The sequence below is a fragment of the Grampus griseus genome, assembly GCF_964374135.1.
Source record: "Grampus griseus genome assembly, chromosome: 14".
NCBI classification, from domain to species: Eukaryota; Metazoa; Chordata; class Mammalia; order Artiodactyla; family Delphinidae; genus Grampus; species Grampus griseus.
The window spans coordinates 7243181-7261815 of NC_139008.1; the positions used below are offsets into that span (position 1 = coordinate 7243181).

At 55.1% G+C, this 18635-nt stretch overlaps 2 protein-coding genes across 2 annotated transcripts; one reads left to right on the forward strand and one right to left on the reverse strand.

Annotated features, from left to right (window-relative positions):
- Positions 1-21: 21 nt before the first annotated feature.
- PLOD3 (procollagen-lysine,2-oxoglutarate 5-dioxygenase 3) lies at positions 22-7773 on the reverse strand. Its single transcript, XM_082670000.1, has 19 exons — positions 7302-7773; positions 6848-6939; positions 6545-6681; positions 6273-6436; positions 6031-6143; positions 5796-5859; positions 5151-5248; positions 4787-4888; positions 4486-4611; positions 4167-4288; positions 3654-3758; positions 3415-3540; positions 2858-2999; positions 2667-2780; positions 2412-2480; positions 1825-1929; positions 1155-1301; positions 797-922; positions 22-454 (listed from the first exon to the last, which is right to left on the reverse strand). The coding sequence occupies exons 1-19, from the start codon at positions 7411-7413 to the stop codon at positions 299-301; spliced, it is 2220 nt and encodes a 739-aa protein (XP_082526126.1). The 5' UTR covers positions 7414-7773; the 3' UTR covers positions 22-298.
- A 589-nt stretch (positions 7774-8362) lies between these two features.
- ZNHIT1 (zinc finger HIT-type containing 1) lies at positions 8363-16666 on the forward strand. Its single transcript, XM_082670926.1, has 5 exons — positions 8363-8410; positions 15170-15340; positions 15790-15869; positions 15994-16163; positions 16258-16666. Exons 1-5 carry the CDS (start codon positions 8389-8391, stop codon positions 16277-16279), a joined length of 465 nt encoding a protein of 154 aa, XP_082527052.1. The 5' UTR covers positions 8363-8388; the 3' UTR covers positions 16280-16666.
- The last annotated feature ends 1969 nt before the right edge of the window (positions 16667-18635 follow it).

Consider the following 18635-nt stretch of genomic DNA (forward strand, 5'->3'; position numbering starts at 1 on the left):
AAATGGACTCAAGAATTACAAATCCTCTTTTATTGAGAGGGAGACTGAAAAACAATAATTTATCACGTGGTGAACACCCAGAAGCCCTCTCCCTGGGAACTCTTGGGGGCTGAGGGGTGGAGCAAGGGGGCTCCCTGAGCTTCCTGAGGGCCGCGTGGTGGGGAGCGAGGTGACACATTCAGTCCCAGGCACACGGAACATACACCCAGGAGGCGAGGAGCCGGACAGACCCCCTCCGAGGAGGAGGGGGGCACAGGAAGGCACAATGGCAGGGAAGCTTGGGCAGAGTGGTGGAGCGTCAGGGGTCCACAAAGGACACCATGATGTAGCGAGTGCCCCGAGTGGTGGGCAGCCCCTCGTGGTAGTGGGTGAGGCGGCCAGGGTGCAGGAGCCCCCAGCCCTTCCGGGGGGACGACACCACGCAGTCGTAGCGCAGGAAGCGGCAGCCACCTCCCTGGGAAGACGAGAAGGGGCAGGAGTGCAGAGTGAGCGGAAGTGGGGACTGGGCGGCGGGCTGACAGAGCGGGGAGAGCCTGACCGGGGGGAATCAGGGAGGGAGGACACAGGAGGTTTGGGCATCAGCAGATGGGAGACCCAGGAGAAAGGGTGAGGCTGCCAGCCCGGAAGGGGTCCAGAGGATACCCACGAAGTCACTGAGAAATATAAAGAAGGCAGACAAGGGGGCGGGAGGTGACCGAGGCGTGTGTGCAGGGATGGTGAGGGGGCGGGCCACAGGGTCCTGCGTGCGGGGAGGGGCCCTGGGGGCGCCCCGAAGTGGAGGGCAGTAGGGACTCACCTCGTAATCCAGGCCCTTGTGGTTGAGGGCGACGTTGAGGGTGAAGGTGGACGAGTCGTGATGTGGCCGCAGAGACGGCTGCTCATCTGGCCGGTAGCGGACCACGAAGTTCATCACTGCCCGGGTCTGTGACAGGGACACGGGAGGAGAGGCTGGAGGGATGGCCATCAGGTCCGGGGGAGGGGAGGGGTTCTCACTGGTACCTGCGGGCTGCCTCCCCCAGGGCTGCCCTCCTGTAGGATCTCATTTTATGGGGCCCCAAACACCACGGGGGCCAAAAAGGCATCATGTGGAGACGTCCAACGGGGACGGGGTGTGGGAAGGTGGAGGTGCAGGGGTGGCGAGTGCAGCGGCCCACCTTGGTGTGGTAGCCGGGGAACAGGCTCTCGGTCATGGGCCCCACGTACGTCCTCAGCACCTGCAGCCACTGGTCCTCATAGCCCACCTGCCTCATGTGGATGTCCACGGTGGGCACGTTCTCGTAGCCTCCAGCCAGCCTTGAGTCCTGTGGGCAGCGGGCACTGAGCCGACAGGGCAGTGCCAGCCTCCCCCTCCTCTTGCTCCCAGGCCTTACAGCCTGTATTCCCTCCGTCTGGAAGTCTCGACCACTTCTTAGCTTGACTCACTCCTCCTGTCCTCTAAGTGTCAGCTAAGATGTCACCTCTTCTGTGAAGCCCCTTGGTCCCCCCACGTCTGGGTCAAGGGTCCCTCCTGAGACTCCTGCAGCACCCGGGCTGCCCATCACAGCCTTTAGAAGCTGGGTTGCTGCTGCTGCTGACAGCAGGTGAGACCCAGGAGGGCAGAGCTCGACCTGCACCACCCAGGTCAGGGGCTGGCGTCTAGGATCCACCCCGTGAATGTTACTTGAACGAATGGATGAGTGAGTGAATACAGCTGTGCCTCCTGTGGGCCCCTCCCCCTTGGGGACCCCTCTTTGCTCCCACTCTCTGGATTCCATTTTCCCTCAATCAGGGAAGTTTCACCTCCCTCCTCCTGGGGCCCCCCTCCCCCCTGCCCCAGCCCCTCACCTCATGCCGGCCTCCTGACCACTGGCCGTAATGCTCCGTTTCTTCCACCAGCTCATCGCACATTTGCTCAGACAGCAGAGGGAACCAGTACACGTCCGGGCAGGGCTGCGGACGGGCGGGACAGGGCGAGAACAGCAGGGCTGCGTCATGCTCGGGGAGCGGACAGGCAGCCAAAGGAAGGGAGAGAAAGCAGGGAGCAGAAAGGGAAGCCAGGAGATGAGAGAATCTGCAGGAATGGGGATCTGAGCGTGGGACGGGCCAGGAGGCGCTGGGCCAGGGAAGGTGGGAGCAGTGCTGAAAACATGGCGCAAATGGCACGGGGGTCCTGGAGCCCCGGGTTCTAGGATAGTGGATTTCAAACTCATCTTAAAAAGTATCATTTCACCCATACACCAATATACCCAACAGACAAGAGAGGACCACCCTGATTAATGCCAGGATGGGGGCTGCAGGCCTGTCTGCTCCGCCTTTGCCCTCAATGCCTGAGCAGAAAACCCTGAGGCACCACTAATCCAGGCGGTGGACCCAGGCGGTGGACCCAGGGGGTGGTGGCCATGCGATGGGTCAGGGTCCTGAGTGGGGCTCACCTGTTCCACGAGTCCCTCCCCTTCCAGGGCCCGGCTGTAGTTCTCGTGAATGTACTGCTCCTTCCAGTCCTGGGGGATGGGGGGAGGTGCACCTTGACCCGGGCCCTCTTCATTCCATCTGCTCCCACCCAGGAAGCCCCCTCCCCAGGCACCAGGAGAGCCTGCACAGCGCGCATGAGCGTGCGGTAGGCCTGGGGCATCCTCCTTTAGTGAAGGAAGGGAAACTACCTTCTGAGCGCGGGGCCGCCTACTCACCAGGGGGTTGTCAAAGATCTGCCAGAGGTCAGGGTGCAGGTGGTCCGTGTCATACCGGGAAGTGGCCAGGAGGCGCCCAAACTCGTGCTGATTGCTGAGGTGGAGGAAGACGCCCTGGCGTGGGGGGCGGGTGTGAGAAGGGTGACAGGGAGCAAGGGCCTTGCCCCGCCTCGAGCCCCAGGCCCACTCACCTTATCCCGCAGGCTCTTGCAGAAGGCCATGTCTGGGTCCGTGTCGCTGCCCGAGAACACCTCCCTCTGGGGCAGCTCCGTCCTCAGGGTCTCCCCGCGGATCACATAGGCCTGGGATATGTAGGGCACGTTCCACACGCCCCTGGAGGCACCCACACCGGTCAGCTAGGTGGGCGAGCCCCACAGTCCTGCCCTGTTCCTCCCAGGGGCCCCTTCCCTCGAGGGCTGTGAGCTGCTAGGTCCCGCTGGCTTCCCCCGTCAAGCCTCTCATGCCCCCTGCACGGTCAGTCCCTGCCCACAGCCCCCCCGGACCCCCGAGACTGGGGCTGTGCGGCAGGATGCAGGGGTCTCATGCCCCCTGCACGGTCAGTCCCTGCCCACAGCCCCCCTGGACCCCCGAGACTGGGGCTGTGCGGCAGGATGCAGGGGTCTCATGCCCCCTGCACGGTCAGTCCCTGCCCACAGCCCCCCTGGACCCCCGAGACTGGGGCTGTGCGGCAGGATGCAGGGGTCTCCGAGGGCCCAGGCCAGGGCAGGGGAGGGGCTTCAGGACTCACACTCGCTTCCGCTGCACCAGCTCTACGTAATCCTCGGAGCGCGCGTAGTACTCATCGGGGCTCAGGGCTCCCCAGAAATTGGACCACAGCTTCCCGTGGCGGGACAGCATGGGCGCTATCACCTTCCTGTGGACGAGCAGAGGTGAGGGCCGGGCGGAGTTGTGCCCCACGCCCAGGGGAGGAGTGGGGGGTTCCCTGGGGACTATCTGGGGGCCCTCTGGCTGAACCAGGTGAGTGACCTGTTCTCTTCAATGAGGATGCGCAGGGTCTGCGGGTTGCTGATGACCGCGTCTGCGTCCAGGCTGAAGTAGAATTCACACTTGGGGTCCTGCCGACAAATATCCCTGGAGGTGACAGACCAACAGACAGATGAGCTGAAACGGGAGCAGGTGGGGGGGGAGAGGGAACTGTAGAGAGGGTGGAACTCCCCCTACCCGCTGAGGAGAAGAGGAGGAAAGTGGGTAGAAGCATCAGCAAGAGGACAGGAGGGAGAAAAAGACTGGGGGGGAGGGGGAGGGCGGGAAAGGGGGAGGCCGAGGCCTCTGTGCCTCCTCCCCCAGGACCCCCAGATTCTTCCATCTGTGCGGGGCAAGGGAGGGACAGCACACGTAGTGGCTGGAAGTGCGCCACTGTGGAGGCTGAGGAGAGGCTGGATGGGGAATGGAGAGGGAAGGGGGCTTGCAGCGGGTGGCAGCCCCTCCCCCACTGCTTTCACCCCCGCCCCCCCCAACGCCCACCCGAGGCTCACTCACATGGCCATGTCCCTGGCCTCGCCTGGCGTCAGGCCCTCCTCGGGCCCCACCAGCTTCACAGCTGAGAAGTGGTCCTGCAGCTGGGGCCAGGAGTCAGCAATGTGGGGCTCGTGGTACACCTCCTGGAGATGGCGGGGGGGAGAAGGGGGAGATGGGGAGACCGAGAGGGCAGAAAAGATGGTGCCTGAGGGACAGGAGCGGGGAAGGAGGTGAGCAGAAAGGGTGCAGGAAGGAGTCTGGGATATAGGGAGTGGGAGTTCTGATGAGGGCAGGGGCGGGGTCCCTTGGGAGGGAGAGGCTGTCAGTTGGGGTGTCTCACGTTGTTGTGCAGGAAGAGGGTGACCCTGTCGGATGGATAGTCCAGGAGCAGCAGCCGCTGGAGGAAGCGGGGCAGGAATGGGGTAGATTGTTCCACAAACACTGCCAGAAGCACCCGGGGGGGAGTCTGGAAGATACAACGTGATGGGGCTCAGAGGAAAGCCCGCCAGTCTGTCCTCCACAACCCTGGCAGGTTTGCGGGTCTCCAGGGGCTTTGCCCCCACCCACTGCTGCCTGGAATGCCCTCCCTGCACCTCCTGCTTCCAAGCGCTCTCCCACCCACGCTGGCACCCCCTCCTCACCTGCCCCCCCGGGAGTGGTCTCCGGTCCTGGTCACAGAACCCACAGCCTCCCTCAGGAGTCCAGCCATTGGGGACGTAGTTTCCCAGGTAATTCAGCTGCAGCTGTTGGGAGAGACGGTGAGAGGCTGAGGCTGACGAGTCCGGGGCCAGAGGTGAGGGAGGTGGGCAGACAGGGAGGGGACAGGGCAGGATGGGGAGCGGTGGCCACTGAGAAACCCTCCCAGCACCTGTGCTTCTGGGGCTGGGGAGGACTCACTACTTGGAAGGGCTGGAGGAACCTGGGGGCTGGGGCGAGGTCTGGGGCAGGGGCTGTGCGGGCAGGACTGACTGGGGCTGGGGCTGAGGGTATAAGCAACCTGGGCACCTTAGTGGGGCCGTTCCCATGGACCACAACAGGAAGTGTGTCATAGGCCACGTTCCGGATACGCACGCGATTCCGACCAAACTTTAAGACCACCTCATCTGGGGAAGAAAGGCCAGGCTTCAGACTCCCTTTCCCCCAAAGCTGCCAAACAGCATGTGCTTCTAAATATGGGCGGGGGCTGCCCCAGCTTCTCTAGAGGATGAAGGACTGTGACCCGTGGGGCGGGGATGGGACATCTTCTCTCTGAGGGCACTGACCAGGCTGCTGTCACCCTGGGGCACCCTACCACTTACTACCTGTGTGACCTGGGCAAGTCACTGGCCCCTCAAAGAGGCAGTTTCCCCATCTGTAACAGGTGGATAACCACAGACCTGCCCTTTGTAGAATTGTTGTGTTAAATGAAATTACAGAAGTAAAGCCCTGGCCCAGAGCCCTGCCACGTAGTATGTCAAACAGACATTAGGTACGACCACTGCTGCTTCTGTTACTATTAGCACAGCGCAACTAACTCTATCAGCTATTCGGACGTTTGATGAAGTTAACATCGAGGTGAGTTGAAGATCACCCCAGTTCTACCAGGAGCCTCTCCCACATTCAGGACCCCCAGCAGCCTCCCATCACCCCTTCGGATTGCCTCTTCCTCACCTAAAGCCCCGTTGAGGTTCTGAAAGATCTGCGATTTATGATCCAGATTAAGGCTGAGTTTCTCCTGGATGGGATGAGATGGGGCAGGTAATTAAAGAGGCGGTGGGACACCATTTCCCACTCTTTTCTCTTTACGTCTTTCAAGAAGCCTCTTTACCCCTTCTCTCCCATTCAGCCTGAGAGGCCTGCCACCTCCAGAGCTTCAAGTCGGGCCCCCTCTTCTGTCCCTCCCTACCCTCAGTCCTGGGTCCAGGTAGAGCCGAGTGTAGAACAGCTGATCGTCATCGTCATCTTTGTACTTCCACTGGCGGACGATTTGGTGGATAGCGGGGGCGAAGCCAATGAATCCTGGGTGGGGGGAGGGGAGGTGCTGACTCCAAGATTCCCAGGGTCCCAGGACCTGTCCCCACTCCCTCTCCAGCCCTCAGGCACCTGGAACACTCCATGCCCCACCACTTTGGACACTCTGCCACTCACCACCAGAGTTGAGGAAGCGCTTCCCCGTGCCCACCTCAGGGTACTGCTCCGCCAGCCCCCACTCGGGCCAGCAGAAGGCCTCTGCAGAGAAGAGCAGGCGGCTGCCACTCTGGACAAACTTCTTCAGCAGCTCCGAGGGGCTGCCAGCCAGAATGACATCGTAGCTGGGGGAGGAAGGGGAGGATGAGCAGGACAGCCACTAGGAACCTCAGTCTCCTCACCCCCTCTTTCTGTCCACCCCTCTTCTTTCTCCCCAGCCCCAGCCCCTTTACCTGTCCACAAACATGATGACCATATCCCCCCTGTCTGCGTATTTCTCCATTTCCTTCTTCAGCCACCTGACCTTCTGTCCTCCACCAACCGTTCGGGCTACATCGCCCCCTCGCCATTCCTGTCCCAGGCCCAGGGTCTGTGGAGGAGACCCAGAATGCCAGGGAGGGGCTCAGGCGGCCAGGCGGTCCCACCGCCCTGACCAGGCTCACCGTGGGGTCCCAGGCATCCAGCCCTCAGCCCACTCCTAGGCTAGACCCCACCCGCACCCCTTCTAGAGGCCATGAGGGTGTTCCTCTCCTCACCCGCACAGTGTAGTTGAAAAACTCCGCTGACCGCAGGAAACGCCGGTATCCTTCTGTCTCGCCTGTGGCCACGGTGATCACCAGCAGCTTCTCTGTCACCAGCCAGGAATTGACACTCAGGACCCACTCGCCCAGCTCGCTGCCCGGCGCGATCCACTCACCGCAGGCCCCCTTCCCCTCCCTCTGACTCTGCTCCGGTTCCTCCCCTCTTTTCCACATTCCCTCTTAAACTCTTCCCACCCAGGGAAACTTGACCCCAGTGAAAGCGGGATGGGAGTAACACCCAGAAACTCAGGATCAGTTCCCATGGGGAGGGTGGAAACAGTTCAGAGCGAGGAGTGGGCGAGGGGCCGTGTGATTCGGCCCTAGAGAGCCCGCTGGGCGTGGGAGAGGCCCGCCTCGACCCTCTCCCCAGGGTCAGCCTGGCGCCACTCGCCCCTCCCCGGGTTCTCACCTGGGTTGACAGGGTCGCTGCCCCGGGGACGATTTGAAGCCGAGGCCTCAAGAGGCGGCGACAGCAGTAGCAGCAGTAGCAGCAGGAGCCGGAGTCCCGGGCCCGAGGCCATGACGGGGAGCTGGCCGAGGGGCACACAGGCCCGCACCGGGCTCTGGCTGTGCGCCTGGACCCGAACTCCGGAGAGAGGCTCTGGGAAAAAGGATGGGGGCTGCTGTGCGGCCCGTAGCTAGGAGGAGCCGGCTTGGGGCTCCGCCCTGGGGAAAAAAAAAGCGTACCCGGAGGTTACAGAAAACTCGAGATGCCGGGCCTTAGACAAGGCGAGGATTGTCCCGGGCGGTGGGCAGAACTGAACGAGCGGGAGGAGGCGCCCAGCCCGGAGGCGGGGTAGGGGCGGGGACTAGGGCTGGCGATCCCGAGCCGAGGTCTTTTAGAGCCAGCCCGGCCCACGGCGCCTAACACTTCAGGAAAGTGAAACGCGGAGAGGGGAAGTGACCCCTTGCGGGTCCGGCGGGATGCGGAGGCGGGTCTTTGCCACAACCCTGCCTCGAGCAGCCGGGCGGAAGACTCAGAAAGAGGCGGTGGGGACGCGCGGAGCGGGTTTGACGGCAGGAAGGGAGAAGGCCGAGGAGTCTGCGGCCCCAAGGGATCTGGGGGTTGAGGTTTAGGCAGAGGGTCACCGGGGACCTCTGGGATTGCCCACTGAAGCCAAGTTCTTTGGTACTCCGACCCATCATCTTCACTGCCCAGGGGAGAAGCTCCATGGGATGCCTTTGTGATGACTGTATCTTCAGACAGACCCAAGGAAAATGACGTTTCTTGAAAGATCACTGGCAACATCTCTTTAAAATGACCCATTTCGAGGGTCCCGCAAAATACACAACTACACCGAGGTCGGAAGTAGTTTTGCCCGTATAAAATATGGCGGAAAGCTTTCTGGTCTCTAAGGAAACATTACGTAGTCAAAGCGGTGGATTACACTGCGCACGCGTAGGGGCACGCGCCACAGGAAGTCGTGATGACCCAACCACAGCGCGTGATTTAGAACGCGTGCGCAGTAGGCTCAGCTGGCGGCTGTGTTGTGAAAATGGTGGAGAAGAAAACTTCGGGTATGTGAGCCCCTGGCTCTTGGCCCCCTATCCTCCTCTAAAATCGAATCTGGCCTAGGATTCCCTCAACCAGTTATTAGTCTTAAATTCCTACCCAGGACCTCGGGTCCTGACGTCGGGGCAGACCCCCAAACCATCCGTTCACGTTTTATTCATGCCTGCTGCAAGCCGGGCCCTGGGGATGGAGAAAGAAAAAAATATCCTTAGCATCCAAGAACTGGCTTTCCGGGAGCTGGGCAGACGCGCAGACTTACCACGGCATTTCAGAGTGATACGTGCTATGGTAGAGGGATGCAGCGTGCCTGGGCTTGGGGAGGAGTGGCATCCAACCCAGCATCTGGGAAGGAGGGGACTGGAGGGAAGGAAAACGCTTGGATTGAGTCCTGAAAGTCACAGTTTCGCTCAGTGCAGGTGCGTGGGGACTCCTTCCCTGCAGCGGGAACCGCACCTGCCAAGGTAGGAGAGCAAGAAAAAGCAAATCGCTTAGGAAGCCAAGTTCACAGTTCTGGGGCTTGCAGAGGAGAGAGGCTGGAAGGCTAGGAAAAGGTACCCTTGAAAGGCACTGTATACACTGCTGAAGAGTTTGAACTCTCTGGAGAGGGCGGTGGAGAGCCATCAAGGTCTTTTAAGGCAGGGGAGTGACCCAGACAAATTTATCTCTTAGAAAGGGAGTTCAGCTTCAATGCGGAGGATGGATTGGAGCGACTAGAGCTGCGCCGTCCAATAGAAATTTCTGGGATGATGGGAATGTTCTTAATCAGCACTATTCAGTATGGCAGCCAGTAGCCACATGTGGCTATTGAGCGCTTGAAATGTGGCAAGATTGAGAAACTGAATTTAAAATTTTATGTATCTTAATTAATTACATCTTTTTTTTTTTTTTTTTTTTTTTGTGGTACGCGGGCCTCTCATTGCTGTGGCCTCTCCCATTGTGGAGCACAGGCTCCGGACGCGCAGGCCCAGCTACCATGGCTCACGGGTCCGGGCACGAACCCGTATCCCCTGCGTTGGCAGGCGGACTCTCAACCGCTGCGCCACCAGGGAAGCCCAATTAATTACATCTTAATTAATCTACATGTAAATTTCAGTAGCCTCATGTGACTAGTGGCTGCTCTATTGTGTAGTGCAGGTTCAGAGATTGGAAGGCCAGTTAGGAAGCTGTTGAGGAATCCAGATAAAAAGAGATGAGGGTCAGAACACTCTGCCAGATTGACTTGTAATAAATACAGTCATGTCATCTTTAAACCCCTCACTGGATCTCCATCACCCTCACCATAAAATCCCCAAATCCAAATTCCTTTATTTTATTATTTTTTTAATGTTTTAATTTATTTGGTTGCGCTGGGTCTTAGTTGCAGCAGGCGGGCCCCTTAGTTGTGGCATGTGAACTCTTAGTTGCAGCATGCATGTGGGATCTAGTTCTCTGACCAGGGATCGAACGCGGGCTCCCTGCATTGGGAGCTCGGAGTCTTATCCAGTGGACCACCAGGGAAGTCCCAAAGCCAAATTCCTTTAGATACTTAAAGGTAAGATTCTTAATGGTCTGCCTAACTTCATATCCCCATCCCCACACACACACACATACTTTATGTACCAGCCATACAGAACTTTAAAAAATTTATTGAAGGCACTGCAGTCTTTCATCCAGGCCTTCCCTCATGCTGGTACCAAGGCCTAAGACACCCCACCCCCATCCCAATCAGGCTAACTTCTATTCTTTCCTCTGGAAAATCTTCCTGACTGACTACCCGAAGCCCCGGTTATGTGTTTCTGTCATGTGCTTTGTAGTACTTTGTACTTCCCTGTCCTAGCATGTACTATCCTGTACTGTGCTTGCTTATTTGATCATTTATATTCCCCACCTGACTGTAAGCTCTGGTTGTATTCCCAGAACCGCCTGGTACTTGGAAGGGAGGCAGTATAGTACAGCACTGAAGAGGATCTTTTTTGATGCTGGGCAGTTCTGGGTTTGAATTCTGACCCAGGTGCTTATTAATAGCTGTGTAAACTTTGGACAGGTTTCTTAACCTCTGAACTCCAGTAAACTGGGGATGATAATGATACCTATTTCATAAGGTTGACGTAAAGATTAAAGAATTCCATTTATGCAAAGAGCTTAGTACAGGCAGATCTCAGAGATATGCAGGTTTGGTTCTAAACCACTGCAATAAAGCAAATATCGCAATAAAGTGAGTCACAAATTTTTTTATTTCCCAGTGCATATAAAAATTATGTTTAGGGACTTCCCTGGCTATCCGGCGGTTAAGACGCCACGCTTCCACTGCAGGGGGCACGGGTTCAATCCCTGGTCGGGGAACTAAGATTCCACATGCTGCTCGGCGCGGCCAAAAGAAATCTTTTTTATTTTTACGTTATAGTCAGTTAAGTGTGCAATAGCATTATGTCTTTTAAAAATGTCCATGCCTTAATTTAAAAGTACTTTATTGCTAAGAAATGCTAGCCATCGTGTGAGACTTCAGCGCGTTGTAACTTCTTTTGCTGGTGGAGGGTCTTGCCTCAGTGTGGATGGCTGCTGACTGATCAGGGTGATGGTTACTGAAGGCTGGGGTGGCTGTGGCAGTCGCTTAAAGTAAGACAGCAGTGACGTTTGCCACATTGATTGACTCTTCCTTTCGTGAAGGTTTTCTCTGTAGCCTGCAATGCTGTTTGATAGCGTTTTACCCAGAGTAGAACTTCTTTCAAAATTGGAATCAATCCTCTCAGCCTGTCACTGCTTTATCAACTAAGTTATATAATATTCTATTTTTTAAAAGTCTTTGTTTTTTCCTTTCCTTTCCTTTCCCTTTCTTTCTCCTCCCTCCCTCCCTCCCTTCCTTCCGTCTGTCCCCACACAGCTTGCAGAATCTTAGTTCCTCAGCTAGGGATTGAACCCTGGCCCACTGCAATGGGAGCTCATAGTCCTAACCCCTGGACTGCCAGGGAATTCCCTGTTATGTGATACTGTGAATCATTTGTTGTTGTTTCAACAATCCTCACACATCTTCACCACGAGTAGATTTTATCTCAAGATAAAATCTAATCTTATCTTTCTTGGGCTTCCCTGGTGGTGCAGTGGTTGAGAGTCCGCCTGCCGATGCAGGGGACATGGGTTCGTGCCCCTAGTCCGCGGAGCGGCTAGGCCCGTGAGTCATGGCCGCTGAGCCTGCGCGTCTGGAGCCTGTGCTCTGCAGTGGGAGAGGCCGCAGCGGTGAGAGGCCCGCGTACCGCAAAAAAAAAAAAAAAAAGAAACCACTTTCTTGGCTCATCCAGAAGAAGCAACTCCTCATCCATGAGTTTTATCATGAGATTTCAGCAATTCAGTCACATCTTCAGGCTCCCCTTCTAATTATAGTTCTCTTGCTGTTTCCACCACATCTGCAGTTACTTCCACTGAAGTCTTGAATCCCTCAAAGTCATCCATGAGGGTCGGAATCAACTTCTTCCAAACTCCTGTTAATGTTGACATTTTGACCTCTTCCCATGAATCACAAATGTTCTTCATGTCATCTGGAATGGTGAATCCTTTCCAGAAGGTTTTCAATTGACTCTGCCCAGCTCCATCAGAGGAATCATTATCTATGGCAGCTATAGCCTTATGAAATATATTTCTTAGATAATAAGACTTGAAAGTCAAAATTACTTCTTAATCCATGGGCTGCAGAATGGATATTGTGTTAGCAGGCGTGAAAATAACATTGATCTTGTTGTACATCTCCATTAGAGCTCTTGGGTGAGCAAGTGCATTGTCCATGAGCAGTAATATTTTGAAAAGTATCTTTTTTTTCTGAGAAGTAGGTATCAACAATGGACTTCAAATATTCGGTAAACTATGTTGTAAACAAATGTGCTGCCATCCAGGCTTTGTTTTTCCATTTATAGAGCACAGGCAGAATAGATCTAGCCTAATTCTTAAGGGCCCTAGGATGTTCAGAAGGGTAAGTGAGCATTGGCTGCAACTTAAAGTTACCAGCTAGCTGCTTTAGCCCCTAACAAGAGAGTCATCCTATCCCTTGAAGCTTTGAAGCCAGGCATTGACTTCTCCTCTCGAGCTATGAAAGTCCTGGATGGCTTCTTCTAATAGAAGGCAGTTTTGTCTACATTGGAAGTCTGTTGTTTAGTGTTGCCACCTTCATTAATTATCTTAGGTAGATCTTCTGATTTTTTTTTTTTTTTTTTTTGGCTGTGCTGCGCAGCTTGCGGGATCTTAGTTCCTCAGTCAGGGATCGAACCCGGGCCCACAGCAGTGAAAGCGCACAGTCCTAACCACTGGACCACCAGGGAATTCCCTTAGTTAGAGCTTCTGAATAACTTACTGTAGCTTCTACAACAGCACTTTAAAAAAATATATTTATTTATTTATTTGGCTGTGCCGGGTCTTTAATTGCGGCATGCGAACTCTTAGTTGCAGCATGTGGGATCTAGTTCCCTGCCCAGGGATCGAACCCAGGCTCCCTGCATTGGGAGTGTGGAGTCTTAGCCACAGGACGCCGGGGAAGTCCCTCTACCTCAGCACTTGCTGCTTCAACTTGCACTTTTATGTTATGGAGACGGCTTCTTTCCTATTTAAAAAAAAAAATTTTTTTTTTAAATAAATTTACTTATTTATTTATTTATTTTTGGCTGCGTTGGGTCTTTGTTGCTGCGCACGGGCTTTCTCTGGTTACAGCGAGTGGGGGCTACTCTTCATCGCGGTGCGTGGGCTTCTCATTGAGGTGGCTTCTCTTATTGCGGAGCACAGGCTCTAGGCACACGGGCTTCAGTAGTTGTAGCGCGCAGGCTCAGTAGTTGTGGCTCGTGGGCTCTAGAGCGCAAGCTCAGTAGTTGCGGCGCACGAGCTTAGTTGCTCCGCGGCATGTGGGATCTTCCCGGACCAGGGATCGAACCCATGTCCCCTGCATTGGCAGGTGGATTCTTAACCACTCCGCCACCCGGGAAGTCCCTGGCTTCTTTCCTCAAACCTCATGAACCAACCTCTGCTCGCTTCACACTTTGTTTCTGCTGCTTCCTCACCTCTCTCAGCCCTTGTAGAATTGAAGAGAGTTAGGGCCTTGCTCTGTATTAGGCTTTGGATTAAGGGAATGTTGTGGCTGGTTTGATCTTCTATCCAGACCACTAAATCTTTCTCCATATGAGCAGTAAGGCTGTTTTGCTTCCTTGTCATTCAGGTGTTGACTGAACTAGCACTTTTAATTTTCTTCAAGAACTTTTCCTTTGCATTCACAACTTAGCTGTTTGGTGCAAGAGGCCTAGCTTTTGGCCTGTCTCAGCTTCTGACATGCCTTCCTCACTAAGCATAATCATTTCTAGCTTTTGATTTAAAGTGAGAGACATGTAGCTCTTCCTTTCACTTGAACACTTAGAGGCCACTGTAAGGTTATTAATTGGCCTGATTTCAATATTGTTGGGTCTCAGGGAATCGGGAAGCCCGAGGACAGGGAGAGAGACTTGGGTCAGCCGACTGCCAGAGCAGTCAGAACACACACACATTTATCAGTCAAGTTTGCCGTCTTGTATGGGTGCAATTTGTGATGCCCGAAAACAATTACAATAGTAACATCAAAGATCACTGGTCACGGATCACCATAACGAAGATAATAATAATGAAAACGTGTGAAATATTGCAAGAATTACTAAAATGTGACATATAGACACAGTCTCAGGCTATGGAGAGCTCAAGCAAACACACTGGATTTGGCCCTAGATGGTCACTGGTGTCCTGAGTGTGAGTGGTTCCCATTGAATGGAAGTTGGTTTGCCAGGGGTTGGTTAGGAGTGGATGGGAGGTAAGGAAATAAGACTTACCATGGACTGCGCTCTCAAAGCAGAGTAGGTATGAAGTTGGATAGACACGTGAGAGTTGATCAGGTTTTTCTATGGAGGGGAAAGTACCAGTTGAGTGGGAGGGGTTGAAGATGCAAGAGTCAGGGAGGACTCGAGCTAGAGGTAGAGGGTTTGGGTTTAGCAGTGGGACTTGGGGGTGCATCCACTTGGAATGGAGGGACGGGGGTACCCATGCAGTTATGATTGAGGGTAGGCTGATGGTTGAGCATCTCTCCATGGTGGCTCAGTTCCTTTTAGGTGGGAAATGAGATTGCTGAGTGTGAAGTCTGAGTGCATCAAGGTCCCAGTGGAGCCTGGAAGCCCCGAGTGTACTGTGGTCTCCGTCACCATGGTTGTGTGATTTCGGCCAGCAGTGAGAGGTCTCCAGGAGGCATTTCATTGGCTGGGTCTGGGATTGGGAGGAAAGGCTGGGGCCAAAAGGATAGAAAACAGGCATGAATGGGGACTTACCTGGTGGTCCAGTGGCTAAGAGTCCATGCTCCCAGTTCAGGGCGCCCAGGTTCGTTCCCTGGTCAGGGAACTGGATGCTGCATGCCTTAACTAAGAGTTCACATGCCGCAACTAAGAATCCCGCATGCCACAACTAAAGGTCCCACATGCAACAATGAAGATCCTGCGTGCCGCAACTAAGACCCAGCGCAGGCGAATAAATAAATAAGTAAATAAATAAATATTTTTTTAAAAAGAAAACAGGCATGAGTGACTGAAACGGCAGCCTTAGGTAGCTGGGAAGGAAGCAGCCAGAGTGGGTGATATATTGGGAGAAGATACAGGGGCCAAGGGCTGGGGGACTAGGATGAGATCAGAGAGCTGTGCCTCCCCAACCCCTGGAAGTCTTCCACACACGGCCCAGAGCCAAGGCCGCCCCAGCTTCTCTCTTCTCTGACCCCATAACTCTTCTGGCCCCATCCCATCTAGTTCGCTCCCAGGACCCTGGACAGCGGCGGGTGCTGGACCGGGCGGCCCGGCAACGCCGCATCAACAGGCAGCTCGAGGCCTTGGAGAATGACAACTTCCAGGACGACCCCCACGCAGGGCTCCCCCAGCTCGGCAAGCGGCTGCCTCAGTTTGATGATGATGCAGACACTGGTGAGTCGGGTGGAGGAGGAAGCGGGGGCCAGGTGCCAGGAGACAAGGCTGCAGGAGGAGGGAAGAGCCTGCCCTGGTCAGGGTTTGTAAGGACATCAGGCTGGGGGATGGGTGATCCAGGAGCTCCTCTGGCTCCTTTGAGCCAGCTGCTCTCCCTTTCTGTGCTTCAGTTTCCTTTCCTGTATGTATCAGTAGAATGAAGAAGCGGGAGCCGATGAGCTCTGAGATCCCTTGAGCTCGGACACAAAGCTCTAGATATAGGGAGGGTGGAGATGGAGGAAGGCTCGGCTTGGAGAAGTGGGGGGCAGGGAAGGGTGGTAGAGAGAGGCCGGCTTAGAACCCAGGTGGGCACCTGGGCAATGAATGGACATGGGGGATCGGAACGGTGAAGCAAAGAACCAGTGTCTTCCTTGGCACGTGCCAAGTAACTCATTGCTCTTGACCTCTAGGAAAGAAAAAGAAGAAAACTCGAGGTGATCATTTTAAACTTCGCTTCCGAAAAAACTTTCAGGCCTTGCTGGAGGAGCAGGTGAGAGGAGCTGGCTGGGGAGGACCCCACAGGGCAGGGATGCACCTGCAGACATCCTTGGCCCCGGCAGGTGTTCCTGCAAGGGGACAGAGGGGTCACAGGGCCAGCCCCCTTGTCTCTGCAGAACCTGAGTGTGGCTGAGGGCCCCAACTACCTGACGGCCTGTGCAGGACCCCCATCCCGGCCCCAGCGCCCCTTCTGTGCTGTCTGTGGCTTCCCCTCCCCCTACACCTGTGTCAGCTGCGGCGCCCGGTACTGTACTGTGCGCTGCCTGGGCACCCACCAGGAGACCAGGTGAGAGGGGCCTCCCCCGGGTCCACACCCTCCCCCTCCTCCCCCCACAGCCTCCTGGACCCTCTGCTCATCCTGGGCCTCCTCTGCCTTGCAGGTGCCTGAAGTGGACTGTATGACCCTAGGCGTCCGCAGAGAGGAAGGCCTTGCATCACCTGGCCTCGGAGAGGGCATCACCGAAAGGAAAGGCGCTCCCCCTGGACCAAGAGAGGAGCCCAACGAAGCTCGTGTCCTGTCCTCCAGGGAAGACCAGTCTTGCTCCCAGGGACTGTGGCAGGGCAGTGGGCCGAGCCCTCAGAGCGCTGTTGTAATAAAAGGTCTTGTGCGAGGAGGAGCCTGCCTGTGTGGTCCTGTGGGGTTTTGGGGGTGAGGCTGATGGGTCTCCTGTCTCTCGAACTCACTGCTCTGTGTCTTTTCCTACTCCTGCTGTCTGCCCCTCATGGTCCCTGACCGTGAGAGATTTTGTCCCATTCTCCTGCCACCCCCAGGTCTTTGCATTTCTTGGCTGCTGCTTTCTTTTCTTTATATGTATAAATGTATTTATTTATTTATTTATGGCCGCGTTGGGTCTTCATTGCTGTGCACCGGCTTTCTCTAGTTGCAGTGAGCAGGGGTTATTCTTCGTTGCGGTGGCTTCTCTTATTGCAGAGCACGGGCTCTAGAGCGCAGGCTCAGTAGTTGTGGCGCACGGGCTTAGTTGCTCTGCAGCATGTGGGATCTTCCCGGACCAGGGATTGAACCTGTGTCCCCTGCATCGGCAGGCGGACTCTCAACCACTGCGCCACCAGGGAAGCCCCTTGGCTGCTTTATGTCACTATTTGGGTTATTGATTTAGTTGTTTTTTTTTTTTTTTTTAAATTTTGTTTCTATAGTTCCTCCGGGTATCTTTTGAGTACCGCTGGCTCCCAGGACTGGTTATGGGGAAGTGGAGTGAGGGGAGGGGTGGGGATGGGGGTATAGAAGGTGCCACAGAAGGCACCAGCACTGTCTTTGTCCTCTGGTTCTTAACCAGATGGGAGAGACTGGGACCTCATTCTTGGTGCTGCCTGTCTGAGGCAGCACTTGTCCTTAGGAAGCCCCTCTTACCAGGGGCTGTGGTGTGTGAAATTATTAGCAGCAGAGAGAACCCAGAAGTTTCTGGGAAGCGTCAGGAAGTTCACAGTATAGAGGCCCGTGTTCTCGGTGGCCCTGGGTGCTGTAACTTCTGTGCTATTAGAGCTTCTTACACCCACACCTTCTCTAAGTGGATTGCAAGCTGTGAGCTCTTAAGTGCCTTGGAGTTGCTGTCTTAAGGCCCCGTACCCTGTTGCAACATAGCCAACCAGGTGCTTAGGAAATATTTGTTGCACAAATTACTTCAGTAAGATATTAATGAGATCCAGCCAAGTTGGCGTTAAGGAACGTCTTAGGCTCTTCTCCCCACTACTGGGGACTTCCTTGGGGTTGGCCCAAATATTCCCAGTGTCTTCCTGAGGAGCTTCCTGCCCTTCCTCTGGAGACTTGGTTGGGCAAGTGGTGTTGGTGACATCTTCGTGTTCAGTGGTGGTGAGGACAGGGTTTAGAGACAGTCCTCAGTGTGGTGGTTTTGAAAAATGGCTGTAAAATTTTTTACTATCCTTTCATCAAAAGGTGGTGCTTGGTCCCCTTCCCCTGGGATCTGGGCAGGCTTATGAGTGCTTGGACCAGTAGAAAGTGGTAGAAGAGTGATCACATGACACTCAAGGCAAGGTGGTAGAAGGCAGTGCAGCTTCTGCCTTGTCCCCAGGACACTTGCTTTGGGAGCCTTCAGCTACCATGTAAGAAACACAACCATCCTGAAGCTGCCATGCTGTGAGGAAGCCCAGCTACACCCAGAGGCCACGTGCAGGTCCTCCCATTGACGGGTCCGGCTGAGCCAAGCCTTCAAGCCATCCCAGCCCAGGCTTCCATCATAGGAGTGAAGATGCTTCCTGATGATTCCAACCCCCAGACATCAAGTTACCCTCAACCATTTGAGTCTTCCTAGCCGTGTCCTCAACATCGTGGAGCAGACACTGGCTGTCTCTGCTGTGTCCTGTCTATATTCCTGACTTGCAGAATCTCTGTGTATAATAAAATGGTTTATGCCTTGGAGCCTTGAGATGGTTGGTTATACAGCAATAGTAACTGGGACATCAGGAATTCAGTCTGCTGGCTGTGAACTCTTGGCCTAGATTAATTATCTTGCTCTCAGGAAGGGAAACTTTCCTAGATCCTAACCTTTCTATTTTTCTCTCCACCGAGAAGTATCGTCAAGAAAGTAAATAGAATTCCCTGGTGGTCCCATGGTTAGGACTCGGTGCTTTTGCTGCCGGGGCCCTGGGTTCGATCCCTGGTTGGGGAACTAAGATCCCACAAGCCACAGGCATGGCCAAAAAAAAAAAGGCCATTTCTGGGCTGAGAAACACCTTCTGTGCTGCACTGTGATCACCTGCGTCGGAATTCCTGTCAGATTTC